Source organism: Sinohyriopsis cumingii, chromosome 1, assembly GCF_028554795.1.
Source record: "Sinohyriopsis cumingii isolate HCF-2022 chromosome 1, ASM2855479v2, whole genome shotgun sequence".
Taxonomy (NCBI): Eukaryota; Metazoa; Mollusca; class Bivalvia; order Unionida; family Unionidae; genus Sinohyriopsis; species Sinohyriopsis cumingii.
Genome location: NC_142961.1, coordinates 37,713,826 through 37,737,375, shown reverse-complemented (window position 1 = coordinate 37,737,375; position 23,550 = coordinate 37,713,826). Strand labels below are relative to the sequence as shown.

General features: G+C 36.8%; 1 protein-coding gene across 1 annotated transcript; it reads left to right on the top strand.

The window, feature by feature from the left end:
* The first annotated feature begins 18,856 nt into the window (after positions 1 to 18,856).
* LOC149806726 (actin CyI, cytoplasmic-like) lies at positions 18,857 to 19,482 on the top strand. Its single transcript, XM_089977907.1, is given in 2 exon segments — positions 18,857 to 19,076; positions 19,079 to 19,482. Coding segments are annotated over 2 exon segments (597 nt in total). The 5' UTR covers positions 18,857 to 18,883.
* Positions 19,483 to 23,550: the final 4,068 nt, after the last annotated feature.

Below are 23,550 nucleotides of genomic sequence, written 5' to 3'. Positions count from 1 at the left end.
AATAGGAAGGGGATTATTTTATTGTAAAAAAATTGTAAATTAAATTTTAATATTCTTTATTATTCCTCCTTTTCAATCTAACCAATCCTTTCCACTTTCTAGCATGCCCATAACACCACTTATACCTCTGAGAACACTCTAGCCGAAGGTGACAATAATATTTATACCACGAGAAATTCTAGGTCCCCAAAATTAGAGTATATAAGGTGGTCAAACACCCAAGACCATCAGGGCCCGCTACACAAAGTAGCAAATCTATATACAACTCTAGGAAAGAAGGACCCCAAATTAACATCTATAAGGTGGTCTAAACACCAACGACCATCAAGCCCAGCAGCACAAGGCTGCAAACACAACAACGATAAATTAGACAATTAAGACCCTAAAAACACAATCGTTAATATAAGGTGTTCTCAAAATTCCAAGACCATCAGGACCAGCCACACAAGGTGGCAAACTTTATTAAAAACTGTCACCTAAGATAACTCTCCTAGGCTAATTCCAAACTCAAAACAGCACAGTTTTTTCAAAATTGTGTAGGACGACAATTTAGAACCGATACCCTGAAGTCTAGAAGCACCGACCTGTGACCTTGAAGCTGCCTTTCCACCCTCTCCTTCCTTGCCACGGCCAGACATAAAAAGAAACAGAGTGTCCCTAATACTGAAAATCCAGTACCAAACATACCAGTGTGTGATGGTTCCATTCCCACTCATACATTCCTAAATACATCTTAGTAGTGACGACTGAATAGGTTGAGTGTGTGCTGGGTCTATTCCCACTTGCCTTCAAGCCCTCCATTCAGACAGTTAGGACCTCTTGCAAGGTTCACTGCCTGGCGGCTTTGATTAAAAAAAGTGCTCCCTGAGCAAATAAATGCCATGGGGAAGTGGCTCAAATTCCTTCCCCTAGGAGCAATTAAATAGCCTACCGTGTAGGCATAAAACGAAACTACGTGCTCGAAAGAGCGCAAACCTCTTTAATCCAACATAAATAGATAGCCGTTAGCACTATTCTACACAGAATAAAAGAAGAATACCATTGAGTTGTTGAAACCAGTTAAAGGACAATTGGTACTGGATGGTGGATATCGCCTATGTGGTGCAAAAGCTACAACAGGAATGGAGTTATCCAGTTAACAAAGGCTTTGTGACTAGTCAAGTGACCAGCCTGAAAGTAGCCAGGGATCTGGTCCAAGGCAAGATCGAAGAGGAACTCGAAAAGTTACGAGCCTTCATTCAACCAACATACATGAGAGTGGACACCTTCAAGTAGGCCCTTGATAATGTGATGAAAGTAATGTGTTTTTTTGAAGAGATATTGCATTGGACAGAGTGGTCCTTTGTGAAGTGGGGACTGGAGAAGCTAAAGAAAGCAGAAGAACTAATTGGAAAGTGTGGGAATAAGAAGTGAAGAAGTTAAAAGACAGGTGGTCTAAAGAATGGAAGGACAAAGAAAACAGAAAGAAAAAGAGGAGTTTGACAGACTAAATCAAAACTGGATGAAGGTACAGGAAACATTTAGATGGATGGGCCAATCTGACTGGATTCCAGAGAAAGAGAAAAAGAATAAGAAGGGAATGATTGACAAAGTAAGGAAATCGTGGAAGAACTGGAGACAATAGAAGTACCCAAAGGTATTTTTCATGCCCACTCATATGCCTCGAAAATATTTGCTTTCTTGCCCACATTCATTTTGGTTAGTTGTATAGTTGTTTATGTTGGTATGTTGTCTGTTGTAGATATGCCTCGAAAAGATTAGTTTTCTTGCCTAAAATGTTTTTAGTCAGTTGTATAGTTGGTTGTGTTTGTATGTTGTCTGTTGTTTGTGTTTCTCTTTGTTCCATTCATATTGTCCCTATACAAATCCAATATTTTTTGTCCCGATACAGGCCCAATATTCCCATGTAAAAGTCCCGTTGTCCCCAAAGTGCCGGTCCTGTATTTCCCAGGTTAAATTCCCGTTGTCCCTAATCGTGCCCACGACCTTTTTGACTGAGATTTCCATAAACAGCCCCATTAGCTACTAATATATCACTGGACTCGGATACAATGTGTCAATTTCCTTATATGGATAAGGATTGCCTAATATGCGTATCCTGGAAATATTATCTTCCGCATAGCAGCAGGGAGGGCGAACAGACCAATAGTCGAAAAGCGTCGAGAAACTAAAAATAACCCTTCCTACGAATAAATAAAAAAAGCGTCGACACAAATTAAACCAAAAGCGTCGACACAAATTAAAGCAAAAATAAATCTTCCAAAGATTTCTCAAATTGGTGTTACTTTATTGTCATTGTTTTTTTTTATTTATTCGTAGAATGGTTTATTTTACCACGTGGACACTTTATTGAGGTCGCGCCCTCCCTGCTGCTATCCAAATATTTTATCAAGACCCACACGATATATTGTTCTTATATCATGTAAATTTATCGTTATAAATCCGTGTGCAACTTGAGCTCGTGAAAAGAAATTTCTAAATTTATTATAATCCATGTCACCACCATACCAGGTTTGATGAATATTTCTAAGTGTGTGTGTGTCTACGCCATTAAACACAACTAAAATATTGCAATTATCTCTAATAACTTTCGGAATTTGTGTATACCGCTGAGTAACATAAATGACATCTGTATTTTTATGCCTACCACGAGAAAATATCCTGGCTGGATTTGATTGTTTGTCTAACATCACATCGTCGTATACAACTAAATTATTAATAAACCCATCAAGATCATCTATGGACAGTGCTTCTTCGATATCTGTTATAAAATTAATAATATTTTCACCGTTATTTATTAATCTTGCATTTTCGTTAAAATCTTTTAATACGTCATACACCTCTGATCATCAACGGATGGTGCTACCAAATATAATCTGTCCCATTTCAACCATCTCATTATCATATTAAGTAGTAATTGCGTCTTACCCGATCCAGATGGTCCTATGATAATCATTCTGATGGAATTTGGTAACACAGGGTGGTGTTTAACTGGCTCTCGTCGCGGAGTTGCTGAGAAATCAATTATATCCATATAGTTTATATCATGAATCTATATTGTTTACGTTGTAGAGTTAAAACTCCAACTACTGATTTAGCTACGGTTACCACAAAAAATAAAAAAATAGCCTATGGTGGAAAATGTGCTGTATGCGGTAGAAAGAAATTTTCGTTTTTACCTAATAAATGCGGTGCTGATATTGCTAATTTGATGTCAAAGTTTCCAGGTACTCCATGGGCTAAATACTCAGGAGAAAAGCATCTACCAGGATATAATTATTGCGGTCCCGGTACTAGACTTGATATCAGACTTGACAATCAGGATCAACCAAAAACAGGCGAGGAACCAGTAAACGCTATTGATAAAGCTTGTCATGTTCTTGATGTTGCGTATAATAGTAAAAATCTACAAGACAGGCATATTGCAGATGTGAAATTAATTCACGCGCTAGATTCTATTAAAAATAAAAATAACAAAGAAAAATTAGCTAATTGGTTAGTGAGATCTGCAATGAAAGGTAAATTAGCGTTTGGGTCTGGTAATATATAATGGAATCGATTTATTATTCACCAGTTGGATACTGGAGAGGCAAAGCAGCAATTAGTAAACTTGCTGATGCAGCAGCGGTTAAACATTCTACTGCTAAAACGTGGTTATCCAAACAGGCAATATGGCAAATTTATCTACCACCACCGAAACGAATTCAATACGCGTATTTCGATGTTAGTGTTCCTAATGAAGTTCATCAAGCTGATATTCTGTTTTTACCACATAATACTGTACGTGGAAAAACGTACAAGTACGCGTTAACTGTCGTTCACGTTGCAAGGAGATATAAAGAGGCAGAACCCCTATCAGCGAAAACATCATCTGAAGTAGCTGATGCGTTTAAACGAATTTAACAGCGAGGACCTGGACCACAAGGTGCTCTACGATGGCCTAATGTATTACAGGTTGATCCTGGTAAGGAATTTCTTGGTCCAGTATCATCGCTGATGAAACAACATAATACCAAAATACGACGAGGACATACTGCAATTCATCGTGATCAGGCAATTGTTGAACGATTTAATGGAACACTTGCTCAGCGGTTATTTGGATATCAATATGCGAAGGAATTTATTCAGGATAGAAGATCTTGCGAATGGGTTGCAAGATTACCAGGTGTGATAACTGCATTAAATAACGAGATCACTCGAACAACCAACATGAAACCCATTAATGCAATTACAAAAAAAGTATACCAATACAACGAAAAGATATTGAAAAACAAAAAATAGTGGGTGATGTTACAGTTAGATATTTGTATGAACCGGGTGGTAAAGCGAGTGCGACTGATCCTATTTGGAGTGTTAGCACACACAAAATATCCACCGTGACAAGATCCCCAGGTAGACCTGCAATCTACAGATTAGATTCGGCTGCTCCTCAACGTGGATTTGTACGTGAACAATTACAAGTAATTCCTGAGGATACACAACTACCACCGCGATCACTTAACTAGCGCCGGGACGCCGATTGCACTCGAGACAGGTCGACATCACATTTTCTCGTGTATGACCTCGACTATTATCTTTTCTGTCTACGGTAAATTGTTTTGAATCATAATTCGAATACCTCCACAGCATTATACAATTACAACTTGCGCAATGATCATTCTGCTGATGTTTTAACTCAATAATAAATTCAACATCAAGATCAAAGTCGCGTTTATTTTTTTTATCAGATTGTTTGTATCCGATTAATTTTTTTCTTATTATATCATCATCGATGATGTTGGTTTTATTAACGATTTCAGGAATTATAATTCTCCGTAATTGAGATATTTTTCTGACCCTCGATACCGCTAAATAAACTAAATTTGACCACTCGATACGATCGTCTACGATCCAAACTTGTGTATCAGAAATAGTTAATCCCTGAGACGAGTGGATCGTCATAGCATATCCCAACACCCATGGAGATTTGTCAGCATGTAATGCATCTTCGACAACACCAATATCAACAGCGACAATATCATTTAATACGAGATTCTGTTTCTCAGTCTGCCCTGGAATATCAACATTAATATTTTGTTTTCGTGTATCTGATGGTCTATAACATAACGGTACGGGTAATTCTGAATATTTTTCTTTATGTAGTTGAAATAACTGCTCTTGTAAAGCGTCCCTGATTATTTTTCTGCTTGCTACTATCAAATCGTTGGGTCTCCATAAATTCAAAAAATCACTCATTGAGCTCTCTGAGATCACTCCACGTTTTATTTCACACTGAATTTTGTTTGATTGTATTCTGATTAATTTTTTAAACTCCTTTAAATTTGCATCGAGAGCTCTATGATTGTCATCTATTTCTTCGTAATAATCAATGAAAATTTTTTTAACCAATCATGTGGAGATGGTCCAACAAAAGGCGGCGGCTGACCATGATCACCACACATTATTATAGCGGTATATTTCGTCAACAATCAATCAAGAAACGTTTTTAATGTATTCAATGACACCGTACATATCTCGTCCCAAATAATTATTTTAGGTATATATTTTTCTCCCATTCGTTCAGGAGTCCATGTATCCCCGCGCCACCGAAAGAAACTATGATACGTGCACGACTGTACTTGCCGTTGTTTCATCTCTCGAGCAAGTCTATGTGTGGGTGTCAGCACGATGATGTCTGAATTTCTAAAAACATTAATTGCTCGAGTCGTCTTGCCGATCTACCAGGTCCATTGAGATATACTGTCTTATATCTAGTTATTGGATCACTCACTGACGGCGCTTTCGACATTTCTGATATTTTATCACACTTACGATAAAAATCTCTCATTGGAACATCTGCTGATTCTGTATAATTATGTAATATTTCTTTTTTTATTCTCCACGAACTCCATCGTTCATCATTATTTGTAAATTTCATAACAGACTCCAAATATTTACTCGAAATATAAAACGAATCTGTTGCGACTCTGACTGCGCTTTCAGGAAATCTATTAATCATCGATAATAAATTTATGGAAACATAAGCTAGCATAGAAGATCTTAGATGAGTATACTGTGGGGAGACATCATTTATGTAAATAACGATCGTACCCAATTTTGTTCCGTCGGATAAATAAACATTTTCTCGATTTACAAGTATATTTCTCGCTGCTGTATCAGCAATTATAAAATCGTACTCGGCATCATCTAGAATTAATCGTGTGCAATGTCTTTTATGATCATATGCACCATCCTGAGTAAATTTACCTATAATTCTTCTACCGAGATCTTTTGTGGTTTTTTCGTTATTTTTAAGTTTAATCTCGAGAATTTTAGGAGCTTCTTTGATAATATCATCTTCGGAAACACCAGGACATTTTTCCTTAAATTCCTTAATAACATCATCGAGACTGATAGAATCTGGCATGGGCAACCAAACTTCGGTCTGCGCGTGATATGATATAATTGCCTCACTGACAACCAGCGATGTCAGTACAGCGCAATCTAGCATACATCGTAATGAAACTATAGGTGCCCAACGTTTTTCACAAAAATGTCTGCCAAACCAAACATAACAAATCCTGTGAAGATTTTCATTAAACTCGAATGATTCAACACAGGCGAATCCAGTCAGATCAAAATCAGGTAATGGTCCATTAATTGCCACTCGCGTCATCTCGTTTGTAGGGTGACCAAATCTTTTAAAGTACACAGAACAATCTCCGTACCCTAGAAAACTTCCCGGATAACATGCAACCATATCAACGGAAATAACATCATTTCAATTATATTTGGTATTCCATAATCCACCGTGTCCATATTCGACGCAACTTGCGCGTACGTCCTCGAGTAAATCAAATCGTGTTGGTTTCCATGAATTTTTTTTCTCTAGCAAAGTGAGCCGCAACAGATGGAACGGTAAAACAATTAGTAACTTGTCAGTATTTTCCGCGTGTTTGTACTTGAAAAACTTCTTCGCGAGATTTTTCATCTCGTCGTGGAGAGATTCTGTTCGATATATTTCAGGGTTCGGTCTAACAAACTGATCAAATTCACCTTCTTCATCACTTTTAAATAACCATACCGATACAGGAGGATCGTTTTTACTTATTTCGGTAATAAAATCAAACATGCCTCCCCCCGAAGGGTAAAATTTAACAGTTCGATCGCGTGGAAATATTGTTACTGCCCTGGTCCATGCATGCGCGTTACGATCAATAATATTTATTGGAGCTCCTTTCGATTTATATTTTGATTCGTACAGTACTTCTCCCGTTATCATTAATGCTATTATTGGAAATTTTAATATTTTTCCTAGTTCAGCAACATCTTTTATTGTAGCATCAGTATCCTTAACTGAATCAGCCCACGAGCTTATTTTTTCACGTCTTAAATCAGTTAATCCGTTTCCACGCATCGCGTTTGTAAAGTGTTCTATTACTCGTTCGGCTACACAGTTTATTTTTGAAAATTTCATTGGTGCCAGTTTATCAACGCTGGTTTTTTTTTATTTATCTCATAGATTCCATAAATAACTGCTGTTACAGGGTACGCTTGCTCATAATACGGTTTGTCAATACCAGTCAATAGACCTGGTCTGGAAATTGTACTTAATATGGCAATTTTATTATTACCAAGGACAGGATCATATTTATCACGAATAATCCAACTACCTGTTTCTGTTAGTACAATAAATTTTACTCTGAAGAAATATTTTTGATCGCCCTCGTACTCGGCGATGTAGTTAATGATAGTTGCCGCTCTTTTGTCATTCATTATAGCGTCTTTGACAGTGATGCGAATAATCTTGAACGTTGACCATGTATGAGATGCACCATCTGCGTAAAATTCCTTCTTGGCGTCGTGAATTTTACTGATCAAACTTTTATTTTTCGGATCAACCAGATCTCGTACCGGTAAGTCAGAAGATAATCTGTCGAGATTCAATTTATATTTAGAAGACCTAGTTTGGGATAATCTCTCAAACTCGTTCATATAATTAAAACAAATATTTAAATAAAAATATTATGTATACAATGTTTCAGTGTAAGTGGCTCATGATTGGCTCAGTAAATCGATGCAACAAATCCTGTAGAGGTGAATTTTGTTGGATGCACTTACAAAGTATACCACGGGGGAGTCTAGGACCAATACCGTGCTTGCGATGTGGTATTGGAGTGCGAGGAAAAACAGAATTATGTGCAAATTGCGGCGCAAAACGATTCAGAGAACTTAAAAGATATCATGACTAAAATATAATAATAGTGAAAACGCCATAAAATCCGTGGAGGATTATATATATCAAGATTTCAGACAAACAATGATTTAAACAAATAATATTATTATATTGGAGCAAAATAAATTTGTCCCACATCCTGTCATCAAGAATTACGAATCAGATCGTAATGGTGTTATTAGAAATTGCAGGTTAAAAAAACCAGTTGGTGTTGTTAGTAATGCTGGTTATCTTAGATTTACTGTTGGGAAGAAATCATTTCTCTGTCATCGATTTACGTACGAGTGTTTCTTCGGAGTGATCAAAGATGGTTTTGTTATTGATCATATTGATGGAGATCCTCAAAATAATAGCTTATGCAACCTTCGAGTTGTTACGCAGAGCGAGAACTCTGCACGTGGTAATACTGGAACATGTAAAACAGTTTCTAGAAGGGCGGTAAATTCTACAAACATTGAAACTGGTGAAGAAATAATATTTCGTTCGATATGTGCTGCTGCGAAATACTTTGATATTCACCCGTATTCTGTACAAAAAGTTGCAGAAAATATATATAAAACCGATTTATCAAAAAAAAAAAAGCAAAAAATCACCTTTCAGTATTGTTAACTATCATCACTACATTGAATTATATTTATTTATTTTTTTTGTCAGAAATTCCCACTCTTATACTATGAAGGGGAGAACTCCGTTGAGCAACTCATGTAATTGATTTACTTCCCCTTGACCGTGTTCACGATTGTAACTGGAAAAATTTTGGAATACATCTATTTCAAACTTGTGTTGTATTTTTAACCATGTACGTTGTAATTAATACTCGTAGAAAGATATTTATGGTTTCTAACTTACAAACAGTAAAAATAACTGCAGTTAAATTGTATATTTACTGAACTTGCTAAAACACTCAAAGAGAAGTTCATATATGTTTGTGCCCTCCTTAAAACATCTCGCCGAACTCGATAGGGGTTCTATAGGGATAATTTTTTTATTTTAGAGATTTATATATTATATAATGAACAATGAAAATATCAAAGAAATTATTTCTGCTATTAAAAAATTAGAAGAAAACGGAATTAATATATCTGATGAACTAAATCCTGAAAAAATAATATCTGATTTTGAAACGTTAGAAGAACTTAAAAATGAAAATAAGTATGTTCTATCATCTGAGTATAAGTTCATAAAGCGGATTCAGGCAGCTATGTTTCAGTCGCTAGGTATGGTGAACGACGATCAAGTAAATGAATTTATTCCTCTTTCTATTGCCGTAGAAAAGGTCAGATCGGGATTATCCAACGAGTACGAAACGAAAAGAACAATCAGTACCCGCATAAGATACTTAAGAAAAATTATATCAGCAGGTAACCTCTAGTAATTCTGATGAAAATCAAAATTTCGGTAACTGGGTAGATCTTTGATCGAAAATATTATTTTGAAATATTTTATTTCTTCTGAAATATTTTTTTTTAAAACTGATGGGTTATTTGGTACACAGAACTATGGAAAATGATCAAATTTTCAGAAAAAAAAATCTTTCAGCATTTGTCAGTGAAAATTGATGCATTTTCCAACATCATCAGGGTCAAACCTCAAGCGGTTCTCTAATTGATAATTAAATAAATCGTCAAAAATCAGTCAAATTAGCTCAAAAAATGAGATTTTTCGTGTGATTTTTGTTATTTTTTCTGGTAATTTTCTAAAAAAATGAGGAGTTTTGACGATTTATCGATAAATCGATTAAAGAACCGCTTGAGGCTTGACCTGACGAAAAACTGCAATTTGACAAATTTTTCTTGACAAAATCGACTTAAATAGCTGAAAAAAATAACAAATTTGACTAAAATGTTGAAATATTTCTGATAAAATATTGAAATCAAAGATAATCACTCCATCAATAATATTTATTTATTCAGAAATATTTTTTTTTAAGTTGATCGAGGTTAATACAGGAATGTGCATAATTTAGAATCTGATCTCTGTCACAAATGATCTCGATAATATGTTCTCGACGGAGTTCATCTAACTGTTCTTGTGTTAATAAGAAATCCTCGTTTCCGTGTTCATCAATAACTAAATTAACGGTAAATTGTTCTGTGTTTTGTGAAAACGCTGTTCTGATGGCGTTTTCAAGTATTTCTTTGTCATGTATAAAAACCCTCACGTGGTGGTACATTATATAATATTTAGCTGATTAATTAAGATTTCACATACAGATTTATTACAAACTCTTCTCCACGTAGGTCAATTAAGCGATTAAGGTGGTCTGTGAGCTTAAAATTTATTCGTGTTAGCACATTATTGTGACACCGCAGATACACAGGATTAGTTGCTTCTTGCACGATTAAACTTCCAGGGGGCACTTGTGGTGTAAATGTATATAAAAGATATCCTTGTTAAGCCTGATTTGATCTTCCGAAATCTATTTGATAGCTACCATCAATTACATCACAAACCAGATTGACCACGATCGTGCTGGTTATATTAACGATTCCCGGAGATACGTGTCTGCCGCCGCCGTGTGGATCATTATTATGTCCAAGAACAGTTGGATGTGGTGCTATTTTTCTCCATGCATCGAGTATTTTAGGAAAATATTCGTTGATGAGATCATTGACAGATTTTCTTAATCTATCCGGATTATAATCAGGAAACTTAAACGTTACAATGTCAGCTTCGGATATTTTGTACTTGGTTGCGAAAAACCTTCTATAACTACCCGATGATTCAAAAACTAAGTTTATGATTCTATTATGAAAATATTCAATAGTATCAGCTATATGATTTAAAATTTCTACTCGTTTAATAATTTCTTCACGCGTAGATGTCAAATCAGACAAATATTCATAAAAAAAGAATACGTAAATTAGCTAGTGTTCTTCGTGATCTGAATTTATGATACTAATGACATTATTGATATCTATATCGTAAAATGAATTATACAGGTTATTACCGCCATCAGCGTTGTATAAGAGCCAGTAGTACTCTCCAGTTTTATCGACACGAAATTGATCCCGTTTATCCCATACCCGTTTTTCTATGTTCCACCAGAAACTTGTATAATTCATTTTAATATTATGATGAAAACTTTTCGATGATGTAAAATCAGCCCGAGTTGGTTCTGGTGGTATCGGTGTTATCGGTGGTGCTATTTCAGGCCAACCTAGTACGGATCTTATCGTGGATTGATAAATATCAACGACGTAATCAGGAGAATGTATCTCAATCGTCGAGAATAGCGTCGACTCATGAACGTTAATTGATATTTTCGATTCTTTTCCGGTTATTGATTTTATTCTAGGCTGAAATTTTTCATTAATTTGTTCAATCTCATAACTACCAGTGGGTATTCCAACAGCAATCCAGTCAGGAGTACCATCTGGTTTGTTCTTGTTAGCAAATACAAGTAAATTATTTGCTGGTGTACCATTAAATGATTTTGATCTGATATTTGGCCAGCTGTAATATACTCGTAATTGCGCTAGTGCTATTTCCTTTACTGGAATTGCAGTAGGAAAGTTAATACTAAATTCAGGATTAGATGAACTTACCGAGATCATCGTTATCTTTGGTGGAGTTGTATTGGTCACGATCTGCTGCAGTAATTCTGTCATTATTAGTACTTGTATCTTTAATACCGATACCTTCGTCATATATTTTAGTCATCATTGAAAACTCGAACTCAGATATAATTCCATCACTGAGACTCGCTGACAGCAACGAGGACAATTTCGAGTATGCTACCGTCGCTGTGTGTAATTGTATTATGTAATGGGATAATTGTTCATTCGTTCAAGTACATATTTTTTTTTTGCGATGATATTGAGCACACCTGCAATAGTTGTTGCTGGATGAAATACAAATAGTCACAGCTACTGGTGCCATCATTGTCACCGCTGATAATATAACACCCGTTCCAGCAACAACAGCGGATACTGAATAAACGATTACGTCAACGATAACTAATCGTCGTCGATATTTCTTTACTTTTGTCGTATACTGTTCGACCCGATCTTTTAATGCTACCTGCCATTCACGCGCTTGATTGTACCTGTATTGGGATGGATCGCTGATTGAGGTACTCATTATATTTTTCATGCAGTAACCAACTGAGGTGTTTCAGCTACAAATTCCAAACACCACCAGAAAGATGTTGCAGTTAATTTCTTATCAGCTGCTTCCAGAATAAAAATTTCTTTGGTTCCGTTATTTAATATAACAGATACAACACCGGAAAACTTATCAGTTGAATGGCGCCATGGATACGTTGTAAATATTTCAAATTTTGCAGCGCTAAACACAGACAATCTGTACACGCCAGTGACTGTTGCCGTATATTTGATAGTTTTCTTTTGCTGCGACCATGTTGCGAATCCCGATGTACTGTGCATACGATGTTGGTAATATGCCCGGAAGTTATTCCGGCTGAAATTTTAATCAAATTGGTTTTATTAATGATCTCAGGAATCTCCGCTACGATGTCTTGCTGTGTTTGTTTAATCGTGTCTAGGTTAGTTTTGATATCAACGAGATTTATGTCAACAGAGTGCGAAGTGCCGAAGAATTTATCTATAGATTCATTGTTTATTTGAAAATTTCTTCGAAATCTTCCAAAAGCGCCCACGTGAACGTCATACTCGGCCTGCAACGTGGATAATTTATCATCTACGGTGTTGTAGTTGACGTCGACGTATTTTTTTGTTGCTGCGTCTTCGTCGGATGTTGGATCTCTTAACACTACTATCTTATTCCCGTTCATGCTGAGTTCACCTGTCATTGTGTCACCGGTATTTTTTACACGATTAGCAACACTTTTTGCATTTTCATTTCTGACGGTTGCAAGCGATACATTTGAATCCTTGATTCTACCACCGTCAGTAAACACAGGAATATTATCCGTGACCGCGCCGAGTACTCGTCGAACTATATCATTCCATCTGATGTTGCTCGTTTTTAGTTTTCCGTATCGATCTTGAAAAATAACAACCTCATCTGGGTCAACTCCAGCCAGGCTTATGATATCAGCAAGTTCATCTTTAGTCGCGTACTTTGACAAATCAACGTCGCCGGATTTATTCTCAACGCGTGAAGAAGATCTTCTTCCGTAAATATCAACCATTATATAAGATCTAAGATCTAAGATCTAAGATCTGTTTAAAACGAATCGGTTGCTTGTATAATCATGCATAACGTTATGTGGTGGTTTGGATGATTTTGATATAGCGTTAAGTACATTAATTACTTCACGGCCACATATTGGCGGATCTGTCATTGTTTGTGTGGGTAGCGTTGAATACCAAACTCTGGAACCAGAAGTTCTTGCGTGAAGTGGTGCAACATACTTGATAAATTCAACAGGTGGAGCTAACCCGTATGAATCAAAATAAACCATTTCACGTGGATCAATCGCGTATGATACCCAATGAGTATCAGGTCCTGAATTCGAGTCGAGATTAATAATACCCGTTTCGAGTTTGTTCGGTTGTTTTGGTAATTGATCTCGCATAAAAACACCTCTAAAGGCTTTTATTTTTAATCGTTTAGCAGCATCAAGTAAATCAAAATTTGATGCTGGAATATGTAACGTGGAAACCTCAAACCTTTTCCCCAACGAGATCCCGGTAACCTTAGGCCGCGTCCCTTTTTTTGTATCCATTTCCTACTGCTTTCTTTAGAGCCATTCCAGCAGCTGTTCCAACAGCACCTAACGCGGCTGCTTTTGCTACGGCTGGAACAGCAGCAGCTATTAATGCTGGAATAGCCGCGAGAAGTGGAAATATACCACCTGTTTTAACCATGTCCTTGATGGCGCTCGGAGAAAGATGGAATTGAACTCCGGTTTTTGATTCTAGGGCTTTATTGAAATGTTTAATCTGATTATTTGTCAACGATAATTTGTTTGGACCAACACCAATCTGATCTCGTTTTAGTGATATTTTAGTTCCGCATTTGCTGGCGGTTTTTGATTGAAGTTTTTTGACCTGACCAGGAGTCAGAGTAACATTAACATGACCATACGACATTTTTATTATAAATAATATTTTTCTAAATAACACGATTAAAGGTTTTCCACTGGTGCATCAACGACCCTCATTCGACCACTACCACCTTCAAGTAACATCGCTTTATCGCTGAGTATGACCGCGATTGCTCTATAATTAGCACCACCTGTATCCAATGTTGCTTTAAGATGTATATCAACGACAGATTGTTTTGATAGATCAAGATGCTCCAGTGAAAAATAATAAATCGGATACAAAGTTCTGAAATCATATTGTGATATTTGCAACCCAGTATCTACATTTTGATCACGTCCCATGAATGACATTAAACGATGATATGCACGTCGTATATGCTTCTGTTCATAATTTAATTGTAAATTTTCTGTTGGTTCTTGTTGTCCGTTTATCCGTAAGGAAATATCTGTGATACCTAGCTTATCAAATATCATATGAGTATGTTCTTGATTACCTAAACGATCGATGTTCTGAAACGCAATAAATATATGAGGCGGGGCAGAAACATCCTGTTGTGATGCTATATGCCATGTAAACTTTCCGTTAACGTTAGTTTGTATACTATCTGTGCTTTTTGTTAACCATGACAACAAGGATTTACCACCTGTGTCCATGAAAGAAATCAATTTTTGTTCTTCTGCGATCGTTGGATCATTACCGGCATCCACAGTGAAAGTTTCGATAATGCTACTTTACCAGCATCATCAGCGGGTCTCCACAGGGCATCGTTATCATTACCCTTTCTTACAAGAACAACCGTGTGTCTAGCTCCAAAAATAACCTTTCGAACATTTCTGCAAAATCCAAAAATATGCGATAGTGGAATTGCACATGAAAAACTTCTATTAGCATCCTACAACATATTTTTACGTATTGCAAATCCCAAGTTGAAATCTACGTTAACACCACGAACCACCGGCCACACATCAGCATCAGCGTTATCGGCAAAATTTCTTGGTCGTCTTATATTATACGGATCGCTTTCAGGGTGACCAGAATTATCTTTAACAAACATCATTGTGGGACCTGTTGATCTTGTATAATCATCAGAATATTTTGCTAATCCTATTATTGTTGTAGCAACGTCTACATCTTTCTGAATCGATTCGATATTTTTTCCATCGATCATATAAGTGGCGCTATGAAACAGTGCCATGATCCCGTTGTTGACAAAACCAACTTTTACCTCATTTGCGTAATTAGCATTAGTTGTTCTTATAATTGTACCTTCTACCTCAATAAAAGCCTCAGCGGGTAAAAAGTATCTACTTGTGTCATGAACTTGCAGTTCAATTCTTCCACGTTGATCTGGTATTCGTGCCTCATAAGAATAAAACTGATAATCACGTACCGATTCATCTTTAAGGACAGGTGCCTCCATATCAAATGCTTCATCAGATACGCGTTTGAACATTTTATTATAATTATTTTCATTTAACGTGTTGATTACCGCGTTCGGAAAATTCCACCTCGGGAAGTTCCACTTCCTGATATCAAACTTGAAATATTATCCCCTGGTTCACCGAGTCCTTGATCTGCTAACGCTGCCAGTTTTTGATTTGCAGCCTGGTTTATTATTTTACTTACGTCTGCGGCCATCACTTCAGTACTTGTCAATTTCACTGATGGTTGTCGTTTTGCAGCCTGGTTTATTATTTTACTTACGTCTGCGGGCATCACCTCAGTACTTGGCAATTTTACTGGTTGTTGTTTTCGTCGCATTAATCGTGCTAGTCTATCTTTGATCGCCGAGAACGATTTACCAGCAACATTGACAATTGCTTCATGAATTTTATTACGAACAATATCAATAGCTTTCATCGATAATTGTTTTGCAACGGGTGTTACTTTTGGGGCTATCCTTGTGAATAATCCCTGAATAACATCACCAAGTCCATCTCCGTAAATAGCTCTGTAGATTGGTAATCGTGAGTTTACCGCTCTGACCTGCACAGATTTACGATGATTATTACGTATGATCATCTTATTTTATTTGTTATTTATCTAACAATTAGTCACTATAATCATCAGCAAGTTCATCGATAAGTTCTCGGTAAACGCCGATATCCATGATACCACCTTGAAATAATCGCCGACAAATATCAGATGCTTCATTAATTATTTCTGGTGAATTATTTCCAGCTCGTTTTCCTCCTATGAGAACTTCTAACCGTGATACATCATTGAGAATATTATCAGGACAAACAAAATTATTTCCCAGACCACTACCAGTAGCACCCGGTCCATCGTGAAATTCTTCTTCTGGAGATTGCGGTCGAGGAGGTTGTTGTTTTTGTTGTTGTGGAGGAGGTTGTTTTTTCTGTTGTGGAGGAGGTTGTATTTGTTGTTGTTGCATTAGTATATAAAATCTATCTATTGCGTCTAATAAAGCAATATATCTAAGATCATTGTTTCTAGCCTGATCAGTATTATAATGTATACGAAATATCCATTTTCGCCAGGTATCACGACTTATAGCATCATTAACATACTCGGATTTTAAAAGTTTTTCTCGCTGATTGTAAAATATTTCGATAAATTCAGCTAATTTATTTATATCATTAATTTTTTTATTTCAATGATGCTGTCTTCAGTAAATTTATCGTTTATATCAACCCTTTCCCTGGTTTGTTCTGTTTCTGTTTCTAGTGCACGATCTTTTATATCACCTATTTCAGCACGAATTTTACCAATACCCTCAAGTATTTCTTCATCAACAGGTGGAGGTTGAGCCGCAGCTATATCAGTTGGAAGATCTCGTAGAATCTTCTTTGTTTGCTTAGTTCTTCTTGCTATTTTTTCAGTTTGTTCTGCTGTTTGTTTTGATACCGGACGAAGATCTTCTTTCATGACAGTTGTAACTTTTCAGTAGCTGCAGTGACGGGTTTAAACAGTTTTTTAGTGTCTTCTTCGTATTCAATTTGTGCTTCTTGATGCGCTTGTAGATTTTTTCTGAATGAGTCTCGTACAGGAAGAAATTTTTTAATTGCTTCTAATCGTTCTCGTGCTATTTTTGCAGTATGAGATTCTGGATGTACCATTATTTTTAATATAACAATTTTTTAATTGATAGCAGCAGGGAGGGCGCGACCTCAATAAAGTGTCCACGTGGTAAAATAAACCATTTTACGAATAAATAAATAAAAAATGACAATAAAGTAACACCAATTTGAAAAATCTTTGGAAGATTTATTTTTGCTTCAATTTGTGTCGACGCTTTTGGTTTAATTTGTGTCGACGCTATTTTTTATTCGTAGGAAGTGTTATTTTTAGTTTTTCGACGCTTTTCGACTATTGGTCTGTTCGCCCTCCCTGCTACTCGCATTCTTGCGTCACTTGGTTCACAGGGTTTCACAACTACTTAATTCTGCTATTGAGGAATGACAGGGCTACTTAAAGATCTTTGTATCAAGTGTGAGTGTTTAGATGATAGGAGAAACTGTATGTTAATTTCCAACGAGTTGTTATTGATTCTTCTTCGAACTCATTTTTTAAAAATATCTTTCTTATTCCTTGCCTTGCAAGTGAGATTTTCCCCGAATAATACTGGCAACAACCACCGGTCCACTGGAAGCAACTGTCAAGCTTTCTGACATACCCACGTTGACCTAACAAGTAGCAAACCCACGCGAACATGGGTGGGATGTGAGTGATCTGTATACGTGAGCGCCTTAGACCACTAGGGCACCCAGGACCACTTTCTAATTCGAATCTCCTTCTCGACATGTGACTCTTAGCTTGTGTACGGAAGGCTATGACCGTTTTGAACCACATACACCCTTGTCAGCATACAGGGTGGTGAAAACGTTCCATCCATCCAGCTATTACCGTATAAACTTGATTACCATAATCAAATTCTTTCTTGTAAGAATAAGGAAAAGGCCGCTTTCTGGAAATGATTGGCTTTGCAGACGATTGTTTACAAACAGCCCGCTTGTTGTAGCAGTTACTTCCCCTTAGTAAAAAAAAAATTGATCCTGTCTGAACTACTGACAACTCAGCATTGTTTACATAAAACCTGGGCTTCTTTATGGTTCATATTTTCCATTAATAAACAGATAACATAGCAATTCGTTTATTCAGATGTTGCCGTGATTATGGATTTAACGCCACTTTCAGCGCAATATAGACTATACATGGTTAACAGCATAACTAGTGGGCAGGGGGATAGTGTTCTGGCAACGGCATTCACCTCCCACCCGTTTTTGGCGATCGCCCCACCCCCACCCCCGCATCTGAGCAACATGCGTTGCCTCGCTTCTTAGTTGTATTCTCTCACTTTATTTAGCACAGCACCACACACACACACACACACACACACACACACACACACATATATATATATGTGTGTGTGTGTGTGTAATGAAACGGACAGAGATTTACATGGATGGCGGGGAAATGGAATTTCGTTATAGAACAAAATAAAATCAAGTATATTTATGTTTTATTCTTTTAGCATGTGATGGTTGTTATATGGGGCAGAAAGACAGCTATGTCGGAGACGAAGCCCAGAGTAAGAGAGGTATCCTCACCCTCAAGTATCCCGTTGAACACGGAATTGTCATCATACCTTCTACAATGAACTCCAGAAGAAAACACTGTTCTGTTCTGTTGACAGAAGCTCTATGAAGGTTGCGCCCTTCCCCACACCATCATGCGCCTTGACTTGGCAGGAAGAGATCTGACAGACTATCTGATGAAAATCCTCACAAAACATGGTTACTCTTTCACCACAACTGCCGAGAGAGAAATTGTCAGAGACATTAAGGAAATAGTGTGCTATTTAGCTCTTGACTTTGAACAGGAAATGGCTACTGCTGCTTCATCTAGTTCTCTGGAGAAGAGTTCTAACTTCCTAAAGGCCAGGTCATTACCATTGGTAAATTAGTAACGAGAGGTTCCGTTGTCCAGCCATCTTTCCTGAGCATGAAGTCTGCGGATATCCACGTGACAACCTACAACTGTATCATGAAGTGTGACGTAGACATACGTAAAGACCTCTATTGCAACACCGTATTATTTGGAGGTTCCACTATGTACCCGGGCATTTCTGACCGTATGCAGACAGCAATAGTCTCCTTGGCGCCACAAACCATGAATATCAAAGTCATCGCTCCACCAGAGAGGAAGTACTCCGTATGGAGAGGTGGGTCCATTTAGGCCACTCTCTCCATCTTCCAGCAGATGTGGATCAGCAAACAGGAATACGGTGAATCAGGACCCCCCATCATTGTTCACAGAAGGTGCTTCTAAATTATCTCCGGCAATACCTTTTGGACATGTTTATATGTTTTCATGCGCCTGTATTTTAATGATTGTTCCATTTGTTTCGTTCATATTGTGTTATTGAAACAGAAATTGGATTTGTTTTCATCAAGATTAATTTTACTGAACAAGCATACGTGAAAAGACCCACGAATAAATTCAATGTTGACATTTTTTAAATACGTCATAGCATATCCACTTATGTAGTCAATAATCCACATGCAATATACATACAGTATTAACCATTATTTAATAGTTATTATACTCGGGATCAATTGAAACTCAAGCCATATGACTCTTTCGGTTGCTTGTTAAATGTATGCATTTTTTGTTGTAAAGATGAGATCTGAACTATTGTAAAACTTTACAGCATTATTATTGTTTTAGAAATAAAATACTAAACATCAAAATTTGGTTTGCGCACACCATTTACTTTTATAAACTTTTTCTTCCGCACCATCTTTTTAAAAGCAGCAGCAACAGCAGTAGTTGTATGGGGCGATTGGATGTCAAATCTTAATTGAATAGGAGTCCATACATTTACAGGAATGTATCGATTGGGTCTCATATCGTATTATATAGGCGCCCATAGGTTTAACATGGGAATGGTGGGAATGGTATAGGATCACAAGTGACTTTGGGGTCAGAAGTGTTTATGGCATGAATCAGGAATGATAATTGTAAGGGGTTTGAGGTTTTAGCTTCTTCTTATTAACACAGACATAGGCAAGAAACAAACCCATACAGACAAAGCAAACACAAATAGCAAACGGTTGGGTTTCTCGTCATTAAACGTCTTCGCACGGCGGTGGTGGGGTGGGGTCCATACACAAGACCCTCTTCAGACAGCTTTTCGTCTCCTCTCCACATAGATTCTTCTCGTCCATATTGATTTGTCTGTGATTCTAGTAATATCCCATGATTATGATTTGACATGCATGAGATATTCCTGGTTAAATAACATCCCAGAAACGAGTGTTGATACCTCGACGTTAGTCAACATGGTATATACATCTTCATGGTGATCTGAACCGGTGAAAGAAAGGGCAACACACACACACATATATACATGTACATGCATATATATATATATATATATATATATATATATATATATATATATATATATGTCCCCGTTTTATAAATGAATTTAACATGGTACAAAATTTCATCGCAATCCTTTCCTTTTCCGTTCCCCTCTACCCCATCATGCATAAGGGACAACATACGCAGAAATATGGAGTGAGAGAGAAAAACCTAAAACTAAACTTGCACCTTGTAACCTACAAGAATATGGTTAGTCGTAACGGTATGTTTACACTTTCCTTGCGATTTATCTACAGTGTTCGTAATATCAATGATACATTCTTGCAATAGCCTGTCGACACCATAAGTTAAATTTTTCGGTTACGAGGCACACCTACTGTAAGGTATTTAATGCTTTATTGTTGTTGTTGTTGTTATTTCTTAAACCAATTATAATGATCTCTCTAGACCATCTGAGCAACAAACAAAAACAACGGACGAAAATCCATGAAAATACGAGCGTTGGGGTTTTTCTCTAGTTTCCTACGGCGATATTATGGACCTATGAATGATGGTAACGTTAAATCAAGCCGTCCAAAGTAATGATATATATCTATATATATATATATATATATATATATATATATATATATATATATATATATATATATATATATATAGAGAGAGAGAGAGAGAGAGAGAGAGAGAGAGAGAGAGAGAGAGAGAGAGAGAGAATTGATGGCCAGTAGTAATGTTAATTACAGCAGTATAATGACTTGGATCAAATGTAAATATATTAAAATATTTTAATTACCTACTTGCTGGTTTGTCATTTCGCTCAGTTTCTATTCCACAACTATTTCCATACGCCGTTATGTGAAAGTAAAGCCTTCAGTGTGTACGAGAAGTTAATGTGTTTGAAGTGCTATACTTTCTTCATAAAAACAATCTTTCGTGCTCATGTCATAAGTGTGTTTTATATTGACTTAATGTCAATAAAAACAAAAACTTAAAAAGAAAACAATCAACTTATCAATTTGCAAATGTGATTGTGAACAACAAGAAAAAACTATTTGCACTAGCGCAAGGATATTTGTGATGAGGGGTGAATGGGTCTTGTTGGGCACTGGAAACAAAGCAATATCGACCATCGGGGGCCATCCAAACCCAGGATTGGGGTCACGTGACTCGTTCAGCCAATGGAAGATAGTTTTAAGGTGTACGAATATATGGGTCACCATTCTTAGCGGCACTTGCAAAAGAATTCTTACAGATACAGGTAATATATTTAGCGAGCATAATTTTAACATTTTTCTTCTTTTTCCTTCCGATCCTTTTAATTGTTCCTGTTTCTTTGCACTATTATTCCTCATAATTGTAAGGATCATTTTCTTGCTCGCACTCTGGAAAGGAGAAGGTTAGTAGAATTGTCTTTTTTTACATGGCCATAGTCTACTTTTTGGAAAAACAATGACAAAAGTACTTATTATGGGTCATTCCATTTGTGAATGGTTAGATCAGTATTTGAGGTTTGGGACGGATCTTAGACTAGTTCCGTCTTTAACGTAACGGAGGTTTGTAATGTAAACATGAAGGGTATCGGAGGGCGCACAATCGACAAGATTTTGTGCCATGACATGAACAAAGTGCGCTTAAGAAGCCCCGATATTGTAATTCTCTTGATTGGGGATAACGATGTAAACGCCGATACATCACCAGACGTAACTGCATTGGCTACACTTTTACATAAGAAATATGAGGTTAAACAAACCGCTCTCTGTCAGCTTTTGCCTAGATTCGCGGCAACATTACACCAAGTTGTGGTCGCGGGAATACTAAACCATAACAATGAAGCAGCCGATAAAAACTATAAGGATATGTACTGTCACTTAGCAAAGGAGGTCAATTATATTGTGCGATCTGAAGTGCCTGCTTATCCTTATTTAACATTTTGGGACCATAATAGCAAATTTGCCTTCGATAGGCCTCAGGTCAGGGAGAAATTTCGCTCAGATGGCATTCATTTGTCCCCTAAAGAACAGTGGCACCTTTATAAGTCACTTCGGGGAGCTCTTCTCAATGCATGTTATAAAATATCGCATAGCGCATAAACTTTCAACGATAACTAGGGTAGGTTAGCTCTTGTACTAATTCCGAGAAGTAGAGAGGGTGAACAAACCACTTTTTTTAGAAGGTCCATTTTGGAAAACTAAGGCTTTTACAAAAAGGAAAAAAAAAATTACACCGATAACGTGAAACCGAAGCTTCTAACTTTCCAAGAGTTTCTCTACCGGGTTAGCTTTTTTTGTTACTTTTTTCGCGTTAGTGTTTTTTCAAAGTATGCGCGTGCGTTTTACTGCGTTGATACCTCATTGAGGTCGCACCTTCTCTGCTGCAGTCTCTCATCCAAAAATTGTATCAAGGCCTATACGATATCGTGATCGGGGGTCATGTAAGTTTATTGTTATAAATCCATGCGGGGTTGACTGTGTCGGTGAAATTTTTTTTTTAAAAAAGATTATATTCCATATCACTGCTACACCAGGTCTGATGAATATTTCGTAACGTATGCGTATCAACTCCGTTAAACACAACTAAAATATTACAGTTATCCCTGACCACTTTAGGTATTTGTGTGTAGCACTGAGTAACATAAATCACATCTGTGTTTTATGTCTTCCGCGCGAGAATATCTGAGCTGGATTTGACTGTTTGTCTAGCATTACATCGTCGTATACAACTAAATTATTAATAAACCCATCCAGGTCATCTACTAATGGTGCTTCACCAATATCAGTAATAAATTCAATAACGTCTTCGTTTAACTACTTTGCATTTTCATTAAAATCTTTAAGTACTTCGTAACATCGTTGATCATCAACTGACGGGGCAACTAAATACAAGTTATCCCGTTTGATCCACCTCATTATTAGATTAAGTAACAGTTGTGTTTAACCACTTCTAGATGGGCCTATGATAATTATTCGGACAGAATTTGGTAATGCTGGATGATGTTTAACCGGTTCTCGC